Source organism: Sturnira hondurensis, unplaced genomic scaffold, assembly GCF_014824575.4.
Source record: "Sturnira hondurensis isolate 20B ecotype Veracruz unplaced genomic scaffold, ASM1482457v3 Scaffold0019216, whole genome shotgun sequence".
Classification (NCBI taxonomy): Eukaryota; Metazoa; Chordata; class Mammalia; order Chiroptera; family Phyllostomidae; genus Sturnira; species Sturnira hondurensis.
The window spans coordinates 6,851,602-6,872,398 of NW_028091847.1; the positions used below are offsets into that span (position 1 = coordinate 6,851,602).

General features: G+C 42.3%; 1 protein-coding gene across 1 annotated transcript in view; it reads left to right on the forward strand.

Annotated features, from left to right (window-relative positions):
* Positions 1-20,797, forward strand: part of KCNH1 (potassium voltage-gated channel subfamily H member 1) — a 320,423-nt gene that overhangs the window by 69,694 nt on the left and 229,932 nt on the right. Inside the window, exon 6 of the mRNA XM_037027620.1 lies at positions 13,835-14,227. Within this exon, the coding sequence (XP_036883515.1) occupies positions 13,835-14,227 (393 nt within the window). The remainder of the gene's footprint in view (positions 1-13,834; positions 14,228-20,797) is intronic.

Genomic DNA, 20,797 nt, shown 5'->3' on the forward strand with positions numbered 1-20,797 from the left:
CGAGATGTCTGCCATCCCAAGTCAGGCTTTGCTTTGTGACTAGAGTGTCATTCTCAGCCTCTTCAACATCTGGCTCCCTCCTTTTCTTTGAACATGCGTTTCCAGGTGTGGACTGAGTTTGTCCTCATTTCGTTTCTAAATAGGGGAGGTTTTTGGAGCTGGACTTGGGAAGAGGTAAAGAGATGTACATATAGGTGCAGAGGGAGGGATGTGCCTGGGGTGAGGTGTTTAGACAATCAACGTTTCTCTTGACCACAGAGGGAGGGTGTCTGAGGCACTTGTGGTGGATGATGGTCAAGGTGATGTTTGTGGCAGGTATCTGTGTCCATGAATGATCAATGAAGCCAGTTTTGGGGATGAAGTGAAGTGATCAGTGAATCCAGGGGCTACTTTCAAAGAGGAGATTCTCTTTGTATGATTCTGGGTTCTTCTGTTGCCATCATTCTGAACGATGACTGCTGAAAATCCATGGGACAGTGATCTTAAGGCTGCCAGCCCCTCTGACCCTTGTTAGGGCCCATCCTAGCCATGGTGGTTTGGCCAGGTCCTCAGGCTCCCAAGGAGACATTAGAGTTTGCCCACAAGCTTTGTCCAGTGCTGCTCCCAGTTCAACCTGTATCCTTTACTTCCCAGAAGTCTGCAGTATCTGGTGGGAGGCCTCCCTGTGCTTCCAGACTTGCCTCTTCTGGTCCTTCTTACACATTGATGCCTTCATGCCGAGCGGTGATAATGAACCTCCCTTTCTTCAAATTCCTCCCTTTGCTTAAAGGGTACATCAAGGCTTGCCTGCCCCTCTCTTTATATTGAGCTGTATTTCTCAACCTTGCCCTCCTTAGATGCCCCTAAAACATAATAATAAAAAGCATACAACTCCAGCCTTCTCCCACGTGGTGCTTCTCCCACACTGAGCTCTTGTCCCACCTTCTCAACATGTCCAAGCCGTGCACACAGGATGGCTAAGTTTTGTCTGGCTGTAGGCTGTCCTTTCAGGGAGAACTTGACAATCATTTTACATCGAAGCTTTTCCTGACTACCTGAGTTAATTCCTTGTCTCCTTTTTTTCCCTCTTAGAGTATGTATTTATCCAGGTATCTCTTACCACTTGTTGCATTGTATTTTAGTAGCTTGTTTGCAAACCTCTCTTCTCTTCTAAACTCTGGGATCTTTGGATTCTGTTGGGTAACTTTTGGTGTTCAAAAGTTCATGGTTGTTTTTATTAAAGCATTTGAGAATCCATAGAACTGATGGGTTGCTGAAGCCATTTTGTCCTTTTCTTCTCAAATAAGTGCATCTTATCAGTCTTTCTTTCTTCCCAAGCCTTTTTGGTTTTGTCATTCTTGGTACCTGATCCTTGAGTAAGCCAAAGCTGTTTGGTAAAGAGGATGTATTCCACGAGCTTATTGCTGGAGCTTTCCTGATTCTCATCCAAAATCTTCTTCAAGACCAATCTTGTTCTTGCACAACAACACCGGTGTCTGAATACTGCTTAACCATTTACAAGAAACATTTATAGATTTATACATACATATACATATTCATGTACATGTGCATATATCTATACCTGTGTTTTCTTATTTGACCCTTCCAGTATGTATGTGGTGTAAATGGTATTGTCTTCATTTTTCAGGTGAGAAAACTGAGGCATGGAGACCTTGTCTTGCTCAAGATTGGTTAGTTGTGAAGCCAGGATGGGGTTTTCAGGCTGATGCTCTGACGGGTCTGGCCCGCAAAGCCATATCTTGATGGACTTACTGTGTTTGCACCACCTCCCCTAAATGGTTTCCCCAGCCAGCCCTTGCTTCCTGACATGTCCTTCCCCGCTCATCTTGCACACATCTGTGTGTACACACGTGTTATGGTTCACACTTTTAATCATATTTTGCTGTCTGCTGGGTAGATAGTTTATCCATTCCAGCTCCACTTTAGAAAGGCATCCCCACCTTTGTTTAAGTCCTTTCAGGATGGCCCTGTGGTGCAGTGTGACCTCATGGTTCAGACGGGTGCTGTTCATGGTGGTGACCAGGGGCTGCATGAGGCTGTTGAGCAGTTGAGATGTGGCTCATCCGAACTGAGAGGCATAGTAAGTTACATTATCACATCGGGTTTCAAACTTGGTGTGAAAAATAGGAATGTAAACTATCTCGCTAGTAATTTTATATATTGATTGCATGTTGTTAGGTGATAATATTTTTGTATATATTGGGTTAAATTGCTGGGTTAAGATATTAGTAAAATTAGTTTAACCTGTATGCTTTTACTTCTTTTATGTGGCTACTAGGAAATTTGAAATTACACATGTGACTCACATTTGTGGCTTGCGTGGTATTTCCTTCCATTGGTTAGTGCCGTTTTAGACTATGGGCTTTCTGGTCAGATTTGGGTTGGAATCTCAGCCTCACCACTCAATTAGCTTTGTGGTTTTGGGCAACCTTCTCAGCCTCCCTAGAATCATTTTTCTTATTTATTAAATAAACACCAATATCCACTCCACAAGATTTTTTGTGAGGATTAAATTATAATTTGCATATAAAGTGCTCAGCCCAGAACCTGGCATGGGAAGATAAAGAGTTAAAAGCACGGACCTGGCATTAAACTTGACAAGGTTTTCAACACTGGCTGTACCACTAAAAACCTTTGTGTCCTCAGATGAATTACCTTACTTCCCCCAGCCTCAGTTTCTTCACTGTAAGGTAGGGATGACAGTAGTATGTAGCTCAGAGTTGTGAGGATTCAATGCACATAAAGGGACGACTAGCTCAGGGTGGGGCATACAATAAACGTTAACCCATGCCTTAATACCCGAGGAAAGGCCTCTGCTGGGGACTTGTGTAGGAGAGAATAGCACTTAAGAACGCAGAGTGAAGTATTATGGTCTTTGATCCACTTTAGCAAAAACTGCTTTATATGGTGATTGTCACTCGACACAGAAGGGTTTCAGGGTGAGTGATCTGGTCCTGCTTCTTTCTGAGTGAATCTAGGTGTGGCTTGGGGCTTGGGTGGTGACTCTTCAGGGAAGCAGTCTGTGGCCGATGTGGCTGGTTTGGGGCTTTACTCGGGAAGTCCTGGAGAAGGTCTGCATGGGAGATGCTGCCTTCAGCCAGAAACCAGGTTCATAAGATGACAGGATGGCATGTGACCATCATTCAGAGGTCCTATGCAAAAATCAAGAGTCAGTTTACAGCAGAAGAAAACCACTGAATTAGGAAATTGGGCTTGGGCGTATGGTGTTAGTTTGTGTCTGCAGTATGCTTATGAGCAAGCCATTTACCTTCTGATTTGTTCTCCAGTTTGTAAAATAAGAAAAGTACCAGTCTTCCCATCTCATGAGGTTGCATAAACAGGGTGATTTACGGCATGTGCCATGAAGGGTAATTTAGGCTGTACAAATAGATTAGTGAAGACTTGAAGCCTAGGGGCTGGCAGCTTGGCTTGTGCTCCCAGCTCTCTGCTTACTCACCCCTGGTATGACTCAGGGTGAGTCACTCCGCCTCTCTGAACCTCCATTTTCTGATCTGTAGAAAGCTCTCACAGGGTGGTTATAAGGATTAAAAAATACAGTAGAGGGCTTCGGAAACAAAAGTGCTAGAGAAATGTGATTGTCAGTCTGATTTTCCTATTCTTCATCCAGGGAGAAGCCCTGACTCTTTTCCTTCCAGAAGCAGCCTTAAGATGATTATTCTTTGGCCTCATTCGATGACCTGTAATGAGCATGTCCTGCAGGCAGAACCTGGGTGTTGTAGGGGGAGGGACAAAGAGAAGGTGAACCAGTGACACTACACTGGGGGAAGGAAGCAGTATCTGTGTTTGGGGGACTCCCAGGCTGATGGGTGTTTTGGACAGACACAGGCCCACCCTTAGGAAGTACATTCTGACAGGGCTGCCGGCTGTCTTCCTGTGGAAGCTTCCACTGTGTGAGACTAGTCAAATTGAAGAGGCGAGAAGCACCTGCTTATACTGATCAGCGACAGAAAAGAGGTGGGGGAGAGGACCGACTGGGCTGTGGTCACCAGGACCCTACCCTGGGTCACTCCATCTCCATGCCTGGTGCAGCCGAGCTTTTGCTGTACCACTGAGCATCTAATGAAGGACAAACTCCTGACGGCTGGACGCAGGATTGGTATGCCGTCTCTCTGGACTCTGTGCTTGTTCTGATGGACCCCGAGAAAGCTTCCCCCGGCCCCACTGAGGATGGCAGTCTCGGGCTTCTCAGAGCAGCGCCGTTGCCTGCTGTCCTGGTCTGAATCCATTCCCACACAGACTTCAGAGGAGGGAGGTGGGTCAGTCTCAGGGGAATCTTTCTCATTGACAGATTAGTCATTTGTCACCATACTCTAAAAAGACTCTTGAGGTCGGGAGTTAACTGGATGTGAAATACTCTTGGTCAGGACATTTTTTAAAAAGACTATTGTTTTTCTGCAATGAAGAACCCATTCCATGCAATTTCCACCTTCTGTTTTCCATACATAGTTGCTAAAGAGTTAATATGAGACTGAAATATATAGGATCTCAAGTCAGACTCTAAAAACTTGGCCTTATGGAAATTATTCATAGCCTTTAATACAAAGATTTGGAAAGAGAATGTGTCACATTTATCTAGATCAAATATCCTAGCATCCAAGTCTACGCCCAGAATGCAAATATACTATGGTTTCAGTATACAAGACTGCATTGCACCCCACAGATAGAAGGAGAGAAACTTGCCCTGACTGGTGTAGCTCAGTGGATTGAGCGCTGGTCTGCGAACCACACGATCAAGGTTCGATTCCCAGTCAGGGCACATGCCTGGGTTGCAGGCCAGTTCTCAGCAGGGGACTCACGAGAGGTAACCGTACATTGATATTTCTCTCCTTCTCTCCTTCCCTTCATCTCTAAAGATAAATAAATAAAATCTTTAAGAAAGGAGAGAAACTGAATACCAGTCCCCAACATCCCTCTCTGTGTAGCCTAGCACCTGTCACCCCCCTTTCAACACCTATTGTACAAATAGCAGCAGGGGGAGCGTCTGTGGTCAACTGGCATTTTGGAGGAGATACAGAGACACTGTCCACTCAGGCCTCACTCAGGCAGGGCCTCAGAGTGTCCTGGAAAGCATCAGAATAGGGAACTCACCTAGGAATAATTGTGCATTATATCAAACTGTCACAGGAACACACCTTTTTCTCTGAAAGGATATTTCCTCCTGAGGGCTTATTACCAAGAACCTTGGAGCTCCAGGCGACTTTGGTGTGCATCCAGCAGGTGGCTGCCTACTTGTGGATTCTTTTGAATTCTTGCTGAATAGTCTTATTCGGACTGTGTTTTGCAAACATACAATAACCCCCTAAATAACTCACCTTCCTTCCCCCTGCCTCTTCCTTAGTTAAATGCCCAGAAACCCTTCCTTATAATGCTTTGTAATTCATCTGTAGTCAGTTGAGTGTTTAACATTAAATTTCTTATTTTAAGAGAACTGTAGATTCACCTGCAGCTGTAAGAAATAATACAAAGAGATCCAATGTGCTCTCTATTCAGTTCCCCCCTGGTGGTAATTTCCTGTGACACTATAGTCTGATATCTGAACCAAGATACCTACACTGGTATCTTTCACACTGAGAATATGTTGTGTTACTTTTTTTTCTTTCACTCTAAGAATATGTCGTGTTGCCTTTTTTAAAAAAGATTTTTATTTATTTATCTTTAGAGGGGAAGAAGAGAGGGAGAGAAACATTAATGTGTGGTTGCCTCTCCTGGGAGGCAACCTCTCCAGGTTGTTTCCTGCTGGGAACTGGCCTGCAACCAGGGCATGTGCCCTGACTGGGAATCGAACCTTGATCCTTTGGTTTGCAAGCCTGCACTCAATCCACTGAGCTATGCCAGCCAGGCCTCCTGTTGCCTTTTTATAGCCACGCCCACCTCCTTTCTGCCCTCATCCCCCCCACCCCCTCAAGCCCTTGGCAACCACTCATTTGTTCTGTATTTCTATAATTTTGTCATTTTAAAGATGCTCTATAAGTACACATTTATGTAAATTTATATTATATACATTTTAATCTCTGGCCATCCATCCAGTGGTCTGAACCTTTCTATTTGCCGAGGAACATTCCGTGGAATGGATGTACCACAGTGTGTCCCAGAAGGACATCTGGGTCCTTTCCAGCTATTATGACCAAAGCTGCTAGAAACATCTGTGTGCAGGTTTTGTGTGATAACATAAATTTTCATATTTTCTGGGATAAATGCCCAAGAATGTAATTGCTGGGGCATGTGGTAGTTGTATATTTAGTTATTTAATAAACAAGAAAACTTTTCTTCGGTGGCTGTACCTTCTTATGTTTCCACTAGCAATAACATATGTGGCCTCTAGTTGGTGTGCATTCTCATTGGCATTTGCATTGTCACAGTTTTTAATTTTAGATATTCTGATAGGTATGTAGTGATACCTTTTCCCTAGTAACCAACAATACTGAACATCATTTCATGTGTTATTTGCCACCTGTACATCCTCTTGGGTGAAATATTCATTCATTACTCTTCCTCATTTTCTCATTGGATTGTTTTTTGTTGTCATTGAGTTTTGAAATTATATGTCATAAATTATATGTTCTGGATACATTTTCTTCATTGGGTATATGGTTTGCAAATATTTGCTCCAAGTCATAGCTTCTCCTTTTTATCCTCCTACTGGCCTTTTTTTTTTGCAGCTAAAGCTTTAAACTTTGATGAGGTCCAATTTATCAGTTTTTTTTCTATTGATTGTGCTTTTGATATCAAGTCTAAGAACACTTTGCTTAGCTCTAGATCCTGGGTATTTTTTCTATTTTTCTAAATGTTTTATAGTTTTACATTTTATATTTATGTTTGCAATTCATTTCTTTTTGCCCGTGAAAGTTCTTTCCTATACAGAATTGCCACTGAATTGCTTTTTGCCACTATCAAAAATCAACTGAATATATTTGTGTGTGTCTATTTCTGGGTTTTTTGTTCTTTTCTATTAATTTATGAGAGTATTCTTCTGGCATCCCCACACAGTCTTAATTACTGTAGCTATTTATCATCATTTTGAAATTGGCTAGATTGAGTCCTCTCACTTTATTTTTCTTATTCAAAATGGTTCCTAGCTATTTCAGTTCCTTTGCCTTTCCAAATAAATTTTATTTCTATTTTTTCTGCTTTTCGGTTACCTTTTCTTTTTATTTTTCATTGTTTATTCTGTTTGTCCCAATTTTTCCCTTTTGCCCTCCTCCACCCAGCTCACCCCTCTAGACCAGAGTCAATCCGCTCTCCATTGTCTGTGTCCGCGTGTTGTCATTCATACACGTTCTGTGACTAGTCCCTTGCCCCTCCTTCTTCCACCCCCTCCCTCCCTCCCTCCTCCCCTCTTATAACTGTCAGTCTGTTCCATGTTTACATGTCTCTGGTTCTGTTTTTCTCGTTAGCTGATTTTTCATCCGTGGGAGCTCTTTCTTACACAGAATTGCCAGTGAATTGCTTTTTTGCCAGTTAGGTTCCAGTTCTAAGCGAGATCATATGGTATTTGTCTTTCACCACCTGGCTTATTTCACTTAGCATAATGGTCTCCAGTTCCATCCATGCTGTCACAAAAGATAGGGCTTCCTTCTTTCTGCTCTGTAATATTCCATTGTGTAAATATACCATGGTTTTTAATCCATTCATCTGCTTATGGGCACTTGGACTGTTTCCAGCACTTAGCTATTGTAAATAGAGCTGCTATGAACATAGGGGTGCATAACTTCTTTTGGATTGGTGTTTCAGGGTTCTTAAGGTACAAGACCAGCAGTGGAATTGCCAGGTCAAAAGGCAGTTCCATTTTCAGTTTTCTGAAGAAATTCCATACTGTTTTCCACAGCGGCTGCACCAGTCTGCATTCCCACCAGCAGTGTGTCCTAGGGTTCCCTTTTGTCCACAACCTCGCCAGCACTTGTGTGTGGATTGATTAATGATGGCCATTCTGACAGGTGTGAGGTGGTATCTCATTGTGGTTTCAATTTGTGTCATCTGTCTGATGGCTAGGGATGCTGGGCATCTTTTCATACGGTGTATCTACCAAAACCATTGCTGGCATTTTGATTGAAATGGTGTTAAACCTTTACATCAGTTTGGAGAGAAAGGACATCTTTAGTACATTGCATTTTCTAATTTACTAACACAGCATGCCTCCTCATTTATTTTGTATCTCCTTTGATCTCTTTTATTGGCATCTTATTGTTTTTAATGTATGTCCTGTTAATGTTTTGTCACGTTTGCACCTAAATTTTTCTTTTAATTCTCAACCAAGGATATTTTTTCATTGCTTTTAGAGAGAGAGGGAGGGAGAAAGGAAGGGAGAGAGAGAAACATTGATCTATACGTTTCCTCCCATATGTGGTACAAGAGGGACTCGAAGTTGGGACCCTAGGCATGTGCCCTGACTGGGGATCGAATCTGAAGCCTTTCGCTTATAGGACTATACTCCAACCAACTGAGCTGCACCAGCCAGGGAGCACCTAAATATTTTTTTGATTAAAAATGGTATTCTATAGTTTTGGTGTTCCCTTTCTAGGATATAGAAATGCAGTTATTTTTGTATGTTTGTCTTGTGTTGTGTGACTCACTTTTTAGTTCTAGAAGCTTGTATGTAGATTCCTCGGGATATTGTGTATCTGCACCATCATGTTATTTGAAAATAAGGATGCTTTTATTTCTTCCTTCCTGATCTGAATGCTTTTTATTTCTTTTTTCCCCCTTATACAGAGGCAGTACTATGTTGAATACAAGTAGTGAAATCTGATATTTTGCCTTGGTCTTGGCCTTCCGTCTTTCTCCATTAAATATGAGGCTAGCTGCAGGTTTTTGTAGGTACTCTTTATTAAGTTTAAGAAGTGCTTCTCTGCTCCTATTTTCCTGAGAGTTTTGTTGAATTTCGTCAAATGCTTTTTTCTACATCAGTTGATGTGGACCTCTGATTGTTCTTCTTCAACCTGTTAATATGGAAATTATATTGATTGATTTTTGAATTTTTGAATCAGCCTGCACCCTTGGAATACACCTCCCTTGGTCATCTTTTTACATATTTCTGAACTTAATTTGCTACTATTTGTTAAGGATTTGCTTTTCTGTTTATGAGAGACATCAGATTGTTGTTTTCTCTTTTTGGGGGTACTGGTTGTATCTGGTTTTGGAATCAGGGTGACACTAACTTCACAAAATGAATTGAGAAGTGGTCCCTCTTTGTCCATTTTCTGGAAGTGATTGTGTAGAATTGCTCTTCATTCCTCTTTAAATTTTGGTACCATTATCCATTGATATCACCTGAACCTGAAGACTTTTGGGGGGTGTTTTAAAATTACTAATTCAATTTTCTTACTAGTTTATAAGTCTATGAATTATGGTAGTTCGTGGTTTTCAAAAACCATTCCATCTAATTAGTCAACGGCATTATACAATGTTGTTTGTGACATTCCCTTTTATCTTTTTGATATATACCAGATTTATAATTACATCCTATGTTTCATTCTTGCTATTGGTAATTTGTTTCTCCTCTGTCTCTGTTTTTCTTTTTCAGTCTTCCTATATGTTTGTCAATTGTAGTTTTATTTTATTTTCTTGATCTTTTCAAAGATCACCAATTTTCTCTATTTTTATGTTTTCTATGTCACTGATTTCTGCTTCCAAGTTTATTTCCTTTCTTCTGCTTGCCTTGTTTTTCATCTTGCCTTTTTTAAAAGTAAGTATTTGGGGTGGGAGTGTGTTTTATAGATTGAAGATAAACATTTAATGCTATACATCTCCCTTTCAGTTCTGCTTTGGCCGCATTCCACAAATTTTGCTATGTTGCATTTTCATTCTCATTGACGTCAATGTACTTTTAAATTTCCCTCGACACTTCTCCTTTGGCTTGTGGATTATTTAAAAGTGCAGTTTAGCCCCCCAGTGTTTGCATATTTTCCTGTCACCTTTCTGTTACCGATTTCTAGTTGGATGATTCCACTTTAGTCAGAAAGCACACTCTGTGTGGTTTCAGTTCTGTTAAATTTGTTGAAGTTTGGCCCTGGACGGTGGGGCTCAGTGGATTTGAGTGCCAGCCTGCCAACCAAAGGGTCACCGGTTTGATTCCCAGTCAGGGCACATGCCTGGGTTGCAGTGGACTCAACATGCCAGGTCCTCAGTTGTGGGTGCACGAGAGGCAACCTCATATCGGTGTTTCTCTCCCTCTCTTCCTCCTTCCCCCCTTCTCTAAAAATAAATAAATAAAATCTTTAAACATTTTTGTTGAGGTTTGTTTTATGGACTAGCATATAGCTAATGTTCCATCCACATGGACTTGAAAAGAATGTGCATTCTGCTCTTGTTGGGTGGAGGATGTTATCAGTGTCGATTAAATCCTATTGGTTGGTGGCGTTGTTGAGTTCTTAAATGGCTATTTTCTGTCCAGCTGTTCTGTCAAAGGTTGATCGAGGAGTGTGCACATTCGTCTATTTCTTCTTTCAGATCTTTTAGGTTTTGCTTTGCGTGTGTTGGGAGCTCTCTTGTTTGGTGCACACACGTGTTAGGGTGACTATGTCTTCTTGATGGCTCAACCCTCTCGTCTTCATGCGATGTGCCATTTTCTCTCTGTTGTTCAGGTTGCATAGTTTCTGTGGCTTTGTCTTCCCTGATCCATTGAATTTTAAAAACTGGTCATCGCATTATTTGGTTTTGAAATTTTCGTTTGGTTCATCGTTACATCTCTTTCTTTGCCGAGACCTTCTGTTTTTGCACTTGTTTCAAGTGTGTCCATAATTGCTCATTTGAGCATTTTTATGACAGCTCTGTTGAAGTCTTTGTTATATAATTCTGACATCTTTGTCATTTGGTGTTGGCATCTATTGATGGTCTGTTTTCCAATCGGTTTGCTATTTTCCTGGTACAATGAGTGATTTGCGATCGAGACCTGGGTATTTGGGATACTATGTATGAGACTCTGGGTCTTATTTAAACCTTTTGTTTTAGGTGGCTTCCTGTGATAAAGATATGGCAGAGAAAAGGGTAGGCACTCCCTCATTTCTGCTGGGTTGGGGCAGAAGTCCAGGTTCCCAGTTCAGCTTCCATTGATACCTGCAGGGGATTCCTTCTTGTTATTCTGAATGAGAGTGAGAGTTCCAGCTCCTTGCTAAACTTACATCGATGCCTCCCTGTGTTGGGGGCGGGGTGGCGGCCTTGTTACTTCTGGGTAGTGGTGAAAATCACGATTCTCTGCAGGGCCTCCTCTGACCCCACTGTGGGGAGGGGGAGGGACACCTCATGACACTGGATGAGGTGGAGGTGCAGGCCCCCTCCTGGGCCTTCTCTGTCAGTACCCTGGGTAGGGAGGAGAACAGGGTGCCTATTCTCCTGGGTGCCTCATTACAGCTTCAGGAAGGGGGAAATCTAGGCTTCCCAGTAGCCTTTGCTGGCCTGGGTGGGAGTGAGGCCACAATGTTTTGTGTGTGGTATTTGGCGATAGTAAAGTGGTTATTGTCTAAAAGTTTTCTGTCTTTTGAGACTGCCCCTTTCCTAGTCCACTCGCTAGAGAGAGTGAGCTTTTATTGGCCCCTTTTTTTTGGTCTGTATCTGTTGGTGTTTCCAGGTTGTTGGTTTCTTCTCCAAATTTGAGAATATATGAGGTAAAAAGAAAACCAGTGGACTCACCATTGTATCATCCCTAGTTAGTTCGCTCTCTTTTCTGTACCTTTCAGAGTCTTGTTACATTTATTTTGTATGCAATGTCCAGAGCTTTTAGTTGTTCTTAAATGGAGGATTAAGGAGAAGTTTGTCTACTCTTGTCTTTCCAGAAGTGGAAGTCCCATTCATTTCATTTTATTTGCTTTACTCTTACAGGTCAATCCCTTTTCCTGCCTGAGGTCTCAGGGCCCAGGCTTCATTAATCACTCTTGCACACATTCTTTTCATGGGGAGAGAAGTTAAAATCCCGAGTCTAGAAGAGCTCTGTGCATTGGAAGGAGGGATAAAAAAATTACCGCACCCAAAGATGCCCACTGGAGACTCTGGATTTCTGGGGGCTTGGGGGCCATTTGTTTTTAGTCCTCACTTGAGGACATGCTTATTGATTTTAAAGAGAGAGGAAGGGAGGGCGAGAGGGGAGAGAAACATTGATGTCAGACAGAATTATCAATTGGTTGCCACTTGCATGTGTCCCTACTGGGGACCAAATGCATAGCCTCAGCATTTACCCTGATTAGAATCAAATCCTCGACCCTTCAGTCTGTGGGATGACGCTCCAACCAACTGAGCCACGGCTTGGTCACCTTTCAAGGCCTGGCACCAACTGTAGTGGGAGCAGAGACATTCTATTTTATATTCACTAATGGGTCTTTCACCTCAGGAGGAAAAAAATGAGTTGCCATGACATAAGAGGAAGTTTCACCTAAAGACGCATGGGAATCTGTAAGTGGACACAGGAGAGCGGCTGGGCTGGGCTGAACTGGGCTGGGGGGTCCCCTCCAGCTTGGCCTAATCTTTGAAACATGGCGTTTTGCCTTTGACTGTTGAAGTGAAACCCATTTGTGATACTCGTTTAGAACCAAGCTTCTCGAAACTTCTTTCTTCACTGAGTCTGCTTCATTAAAAACCTGTTATTTGGGGAAATGTAACTTTAATGTGGAACAGCATGAGTTTTTAATCCACTGGATCTAGTTTGGGATCCTGGTTCCATCTTTCTTAGCTGCATGACCTTGACGTTCATTTATTTACTTAAAAATAGTCCTGTATTGCCTACTCTGGGCCGATTACCATGGTTGTGAGGGGGTCGGATTAAAATAGTGGGTACCAGTTGTTGCTCTATTTTCTTCATTTTTAGCCATCAGCAAATTCAGTTGGTTCACTTCAAAAACACATCCAAAATTGGACTGCTTTTCTCCACCACCTCGTCTTTTTCTCAGGGTGTTATAATAAGTTTCCTGATTCTGTCCTACCCTCTAATCCTCTGCCTCAATTCACTATCTATGCAGCAGCCAGGGTGATCCTTTATAAATATGCATCAAGTTATTCTCTTGCTTAAAACCCTCCAGTTACACTCATACGTACTGAGAATAAGATCCAGCATCTCCCCACGGCCCACTGGGTCACGCATGGTTTGCTTTCTGCTTCCCCTCCGGACCCATTTAGCATCCTTTCTCCCCTCATTTAGTGTGCTCTGCCACGTCAGACTCCCTTCTTCTACGGCACATATCAAGCCTGTCCTACCTTAGACTCATTACCCCAGTTATGCTTTCTGACTAGGATAATTTTCCCACACAAGTTCGAATGGCTGGTCCCTTGTTGTTATTCAGATTTTAGTTCAAACAGTCTCCCTCCCCTAATCCTGAAGTCACATTCTATCAAATCACTGTGCGTCTCATGCCACTTCTTATGTAGCTCTTACCACAATTTGAAATTATCTTAATTTGTCCACTAGACCAAGCTGCCCAAGAGCAGGAATCGTGCTGTTTTCTTCATGACTGTATGTCCAGTGTCTCGAAGAGTTGCTGGCACAGAATAATAAATATTTGTTAAGTAAAGTTACTTAATTCTCTTGAGCCTCAGTTTCTTACTTGTCAAGTAGACTAATAACTGGCTAATAAAATGAGGTTGTATTTAGAATTGAGATAATAAATGTATATGAAGTATTTATTAGTGTGTGGCACATAGTAAGCAGTATAATAGTTTGTAATTGTTTCATTGTGATTTAATATAATGTTCATCCCTCTTCTCCCATACTCCTTCAGTACCTGTTCTTGCACCTAATGATTTATCTGGGGTTTTATGATGATTTGTCAGTGACAGATGCTTGCCGTTAAACCCTAACTTAGTTCTCTCTTGGTCATGTTTTTCTGTACAGGTCTTGCAGCTGGGCTCAGACATCCTTCCCCAGTACAAGCAAGAGGCACCAAAGACTCCCCCTCACATCATCTTACATTACTGTGTTTTTAAAACCACGTGGGATTGGATCATCTTGATCTTAACCTTCTACACAGCCATCTTGGTCCCTTACAACGTCTCCTTTAAAACCAGGCAGAACAATGTGGCCTGGCTGGTTGTGGACAGCATCGTGGATGTCATCTTTTTGGTGGACATTGTGCTGAATTTTCATACCACCTTTGTTGGACCAGCTGGGGAGGTGATTTCTGACCCCAAACTCATCCGCATGAACTACCTGAAGACGTGGTTTGTGATTGACCTTCTGTCCTGTTTGCCATATGATGTCATCAACGCTTTTGAGAACGTGGATGAGGTTAGTGCCTTTATGGGTGATCCAGGGAAGATTGGTTTTGCTGATGAGATTCCACCACCCCTGGAGGGGAGAGAGAGTCAGGTACATCCCTCAAATCTCAGACCTTGTTGTCATGTCTTTAAAGCTGAATTAAATGTGGGTGGTCAACAGAAGAGTAACTGATGGGTTGGGGGGGACTAGCATGGCTAATGTTTGGAACAGAGGGAGCATGATTGATAGACATCTTTGTCCACTGTTCTTGCCTTTGGAGGTTCAGAGGTTCTGCATGTCGGTGAATGGTTTGGAAGATACCAAAGGCTCCCCTCTTCCCCAACGGGGAGTGCATGCCACTGGCTCAGGGGTGGTGGGGCTGCAGAAACAGGCATGCATTGCCATTGCATTGCTGAATCTTTCACTCTCTATGCATTTGTTGAATCTCTACCTATTATGGCTCATTCAAATGATGGAGACTTTTCTATCTTCTGTTGCTGACCTTTGGCTGTTTCATTTTAATTAATTCCTAGCAACAAGAATGCTATTTCCCCCCAAGTTTGCTTGCTTGTTGATTTACTTATTCTTGTGGGGGGTGGGTAAATGTTGAAAAACAATGAGTTGTTCCTTTGCTAAACTGAGTTGTCCACACTTTCCTTTGCCTACGTTTGCTGAACTAGGCAACCTGTGCCTTAGAGCGGTAGTGTTACCGGATTACACTGCTTTGGATCGTTAGTCCCGCAGGCAGTGGAAGGAATTAAAAGAAGATGAATGCCCTGTCAATATGTTAGAATCAGGGCATGCTTTAGCAGTCAGCGGATGGGTACCTGGAAGATGTTGTAGCAGGAAGGGGCCACTGGGCTGGGTAAAGTGATTTTTTTCCTTTGCAAAAGCAAGGATATCAAGTGATTGCAAAGGAAAATGTCAGATTCTTACCTAGTTTGTATCCTATGGGAATGGTTCTTCCTTTTCCCTGCTCCTTGGTAGACAGTCCAGATGACTTAAGATAAAGCCATTTTTCTGGCAAATATTCAAGTTCAGGCAGCAATGGGCCCTCATTGCCTGAGGTTACAGAGGGAGGGTGCCAGAGGTGTGGGTCTGGCTGGGCTGATGACTGGATGGGTAATTCAGGGTGCCCTCTGGAGGCCGAGTCAGGCAAGAGATACTCCAAAGGTTAAATGGCTGGTGGGATCGGTCTTGGGACTGTTGAAAGGAACGGTCAGCTCCCTGCCAGGATAATAGGGCCTGGCCGGTGACTCTGTGTCTTGCCGGTGACATATGACGCTTCTCTGCCTCCAGAGCAGTGCAGCAGTGAGCACAGACTGGAGCTGTTTCCTCTGGGGGAAGCCGGCTACCTACCCCTTCTCCCAGGGAAGAGGAGTTGGTATTCAGCTGCTCTGGACTCAGAACAAGCCCTGCTTTCGTCTGCGCAGTGTGCTTTAACACACTTTAAAATCCCAAGGAATAATTCTCTGGTGGCTTGTGTGGGTTTTGTAGGAGGATTAAATGAGTCGAGACTGATCATTTACAAGAGCAAAATCCCCCCTAAAGTGAATTTGGGGATTCTTAAATGGGAATTTTAGTACATGTTGGAGATATTATTTTTCTCTGTGAACACATTTCTAGAACATTGTATGTTAGTGAGGACAATATGATCATTTGGGCTTGGATAATTCAAATGAATTATTTCAACCTAAAAGAGCTTTTTATACACACATATGGGAGATGAAATTTAACTTTAAAAAACCACTTGAGTTATTAAATTAAACTTTTTGCTCCTTATAGCCATGGCCTTGCAGATAAATAGAATGGTTCTTCAGCTTCCGCGGGTCCTTATTAAACACGGGCAGAGCTCTAAATGCGTATGTAAATGTGTCAAGACTCCCCTGTAGGTTGACTGAGCAGAGAGCTGCTCCCCGGGTGCTGTGTCTGCTGGGGTGGAACTTCTTTGTCATTAATTGTGAATACGCCTGGCATGGTTTCTGATTTCCAGATTCACGAAATAGTTTGTAGGTAGTAAAAACATCATGTAGCGGTAGCTTTCCAGTTAGCAAAGGGTTTAACATCAAAGCTCTTACTGCCATCTCTTGATCATGAACAAGAATATAAATAGTAAAGGGCTATAGCTAAGATTTGCTTCTGCAAATAATTGATTTTGTATTTAGCAATTCCTCCTAAAGCTTGGGCTCACATTGGAAGTAATGCCTTTTCATAACCGTTGTGGTGATGTTGGGGCAGATCATTGCGAGGAGGCTGAGTACCCTTGGTACCCCCTCTGAGGACAGCTGGGAACCTTGTGCATGTCCTGTGGCTTTTCTGGATTACAGTTTCCCTGTGTACACCTGGGGGATAACACCACCTTACCTGCCTCAAGGCATGGCATTTGGGCAGTGGGTTATTTGAGATTAGCACCAGCTGCCAAGTCTGGTGGGTTCTGAAATCTCATATGCACTAGTCTCACCTCCAGGCTGATCCTAAAAATGAGAGACCCAGGACACTGACCCCCTACCTGTGCTGGGGTGGGAAGAAGTTGGGACGATGTGGGAGCATTTAGCAGGTTATGATAAGTAGGCCTACTAGAGAGCCCAGCAGGACCACAGAGGTCATCTGGTTTCAGCTCTCTGCACTCACAAACAAGGAAATAGACCCAGGGGGAATATGATGCACTCACAATGGCACAGCAAATGCTCACGGTAATAATGAGTCCTTTTCTGACTCTTCTCTATTCTTAAAAGTGGCAGATTTGATCAAAGGGGGACAAAACACTGAAGGATGCAGCTGAGTCAAAACTGACTGAGAAGCTCCCTGTGTCTGTGGCTCGTCCCTCGGCTTGGGTGTTGTGGAGGGAACTTGGGCACTGGGTATGTGCCCCAGGGAAGTGGGCAGCTGCGTTTTCCCCAAAGCAACTATTTTAGTGATGTCATGGGCAGTTGAAGATGCTCGCCAAGGGACAGACCTGGCCCTTGTGCAATCCCCTCACTGGAGAATTCTGATTAATGGCTCAGCAGATTCACAATCACCGCATGCTATTTTCTCACCACGCTCTGTTGTGGAGTCAGTAAATCTAAGATGGCAGCTCCCTCTGCTCTAGGTCCTTTGTCTGGGAGTCTCATTTCTCATAAAAACTACATGGAGCTGAATTCTCTCTGGTGTCCTCCTAAGAATGCCAATGAGGTTGCGTCCCAGTGGAGACCACCAAAGAAGAGGGGGATGAGGTGTGGTGGCTTTGCCGTCTGTGTGTGTGTGTGTGATTGGGGTGTGGGGGTGGGTGTTGGGGTGGAGGGATCTTGAAGTTCAGAGATTAAACCCACCCACATTGCTGAAGCCAGCAATTGTGAACTCAGCCCTGCGGATATAGCCCATCTCCAGGATTTAAGCCATACAAGCGATCCCTTTTGGCTCGACTTGTTTCACTTATGTAGATGGCCTACATTTGCGTCATTCTCCAGTCTGTTGGTAATAATCTGCTTGGAGGCTGTTTGGGAATATGTTTGCATATTAGTTAAACTGGGTAGAGGACAAAAGGTCTGGAAACTGGGTGAACTAAAGCTTGGGATGGGTATGCCGAAGCAGAAGCCAAGTGAGGATTATTTTGGTGCTTTGTGAATTATATTGGCCGGGTGTGCTTTATGAATTAGAGTTGGAATTATTATTCACAAATATAATCCTTCTCCTATGGAAATCATATTGCTTATTGCCATGGGCATGTGGGCGAACAGGAAAATGGAACCAATCACACTATCTCCTGAGTCACAGCTCTGATGTCCTGGGTCTTGGGGCCGAGAGCTTCCTTCTCTCCTTGGCTGTGTAAGCTCGGACAGTAGCACCACGAGTCAGTCCTGGTGATGGAGCTGACACTTTCCAAAGCCTATTCACATATCGGATGCTCCCCTTACTGCAGAACAGGATGGAGGTGTGCTGATGGAAAGGTAACCAGTACTGACCACAGTGCTGGACAAAGGAGTCCCTTTAGCCAGGATTCCTGCTATACCAGAAGACTTAGGAGCAAATTGGTGTTCGGCGATCATAAAAGACTGCCTGGGAAGTGAAAAAAACAACAACAAAAATCCTGTTTAGGAAGGCGTTGGAAGAGGGGTAGAGTTCTGATGGGTGGGCAAAGGAAAAGGATCACAGGAGAGCAGGAAAAACAACACTCAAGGCATTGTCTGTGGGGCTGGGGGAAACTTTCTGTGGTTAAATCTTTATTTGTGAAGTAAGACAGATGTTGGTGAAAAATTGTCCAGTCACTTGTTAGTGACGCTTTTAATTCCAGGGAAACTCTCCAAGGGCCATAGGGGGTCCGTGATCCAGCTCTCATTGGCAGTCCGCTTCCGAGCTGTGCAGACGTCTTATGATTTCCTCCTCTATTATCATGTGATGTTTGACTCTGGAGGCCACATGTTGGCGCCCGTGAAAGAGCGCTTCAGTCTTCAGAGGAAAAATACTCGGCTTCAAGGATGTGCTTCCCAGTGAAGCCAGACTAATGGGTAGATTTGAGAACCTCTGAATCTTTAAAAAAGGAATTTTTCCCTTTCAGTTTTTCACATGTCGCCCCTAAGAATTTAGAAAATACAGATGAAGGAGTAAAGATTGCCTATTACTTATCTCATTTTTGCCTATTATTTATCTTTTGTCTCATATAAACAAGAGCTGAGTTCCTATGGCATCTCATCAATATTATTATGAAACGATGTTGAATGAAATGATGTTATTTGAGGACCTGCAATGTATCATTTGAAGTTTTTTTTTCTTGGAATGTGTGCATATATAGTTTTCATGTATTTTATTAAAATGGTATTATATTGTATATAGTGAGTTGTAGCCCACTTTATTGTCTAAACAGGTTTTATGACATTAAAATTCTTTTAAAACATGAATTTAAATGATAGTCCATTGTAAGGACATATTTATTTTGCGTTTGTTTGGATAACAACTTTTAAAATTATAATAGTGCCATAAAGAATATCTTTATAGATAAATCTGTGTCACAATCCTGATTATTCTTTTAATTGTGCAGTGTAACGTATGTAGGAAAGTGCTTAAAACAGAAATATGCTTCTCAGTGAATTCTCCCAAGACAAACATCTACATAGCCATCACCTAAGTTAAGAAATAGGACATTACCAACCCCTGAGACATTTCTCCCCTCCCACGACCACCTTTCCCTTCCTCTGCCCCAAAGCAGCCACTACTTTTGCCCATAGAAAAGAAATGAGACACTAATGTATTCCTTTAGGTTGCCTTGTTTTGTTCAGTTCAACTTTGAAGAGATCCATGTGTGTTTTTGAGTGTATCAGTAGTTCTCTCATTCTTGCAGGTAACTTACTGTATGAACGTGCTCCAATTTGTTACTTCAGTCTACTGCTGGTGTTCATTTGTCTTATGTTTTTATTTAATGAGTATTATTTATATTCCTAGTACACTCATTTCTGTTGGAAAGAGTAGAATTTGGGCGCTATGAGGTGTTACATGCATTATTTAGTAAACACTGCCAAATAGTTGCCAAAGTGGTTGTCCTAAGTGGTTGCAATATATGAGAATTCTCCTGCTTTGAGCTCCTGTTAACATTGGTATTTTCAGTGTGTTAAATTCTAGCTAATCTAATGAGTTTGTGGTTGTTTCTCACGGTAGTTTTGATTTGTTTTTTTCTAATGCCTGAAGAGTTTTGCATCTTTTTACACACTGTTTGGGGGGTAGTCATTCCTTTTTTCTTTTGTGCCTGTGTAGTCTTTTTTCCATTTAACAAAATTGACTTTGGGAGTTTTCTAGTTTGTCTGGCTATGAGCCCTGTGTGCATTATTTATGTGCTGTAAATATTTTTCCACTGTAATTCTTAATTTTATTAAAGCAATTTATTTATCTTTTTATCTTGTGTCATTTAAATTGTATACTCCTAGTTTAATGAAGGTGTTTTTCTATATTATAGTCCACAAGTTTTTTTTTTTTTTACTTCTACTTAGATCTATAATCCACTTGGAACTGGTTATTATGTGTGGAATAAGATAAAGACCAAGTGTAATATTTTGTCCATGTGGATATGGTTATCTGGTTGACCTAAGGCCACTCATTTGAAAATACCTTCCTTTGTTCAATCATCTGCAGTCCAATCTTCCACACGTCAGGTGCCTAGGTAGGCATGGGCCTTTTTCCAGACTCAGTTCTTTTCCATTGATTTGTTTGTCTATTCCCACACCAATATCACATTGTGTTAATTAATGCAGTTTTGTAATGAATTTTAATACTAGTTTTATTTCTTCCTTGAAATTTGGTAGAATTTAACAGTGAGGCAATCCAGGCCTGGGCTTTTCTCTTTGGGGGAGGTTTTCAACTTATGGATTTAATGGTTTTAACGATCAAAGACCCATTCAAATTTTCTTTCACTTCTGGAGTCAGTTTTTAAAAACCGTATTTTTCTAAGATTTTTTCTGTTGCATTTAAAAAGTTATTGATGTCAGTTATTAATGAATAATATCCTTTTATCTTTTACCTGTAGGATATGTAATGGTGTGTTCCCTGTTTTCATTCCTGATTCCTGGTATCTTGCTGTTTGCTCCTTTTTGTCCCACCCGTGTTTTGTTTGTTTGTTTCTTTCTTTCTTTC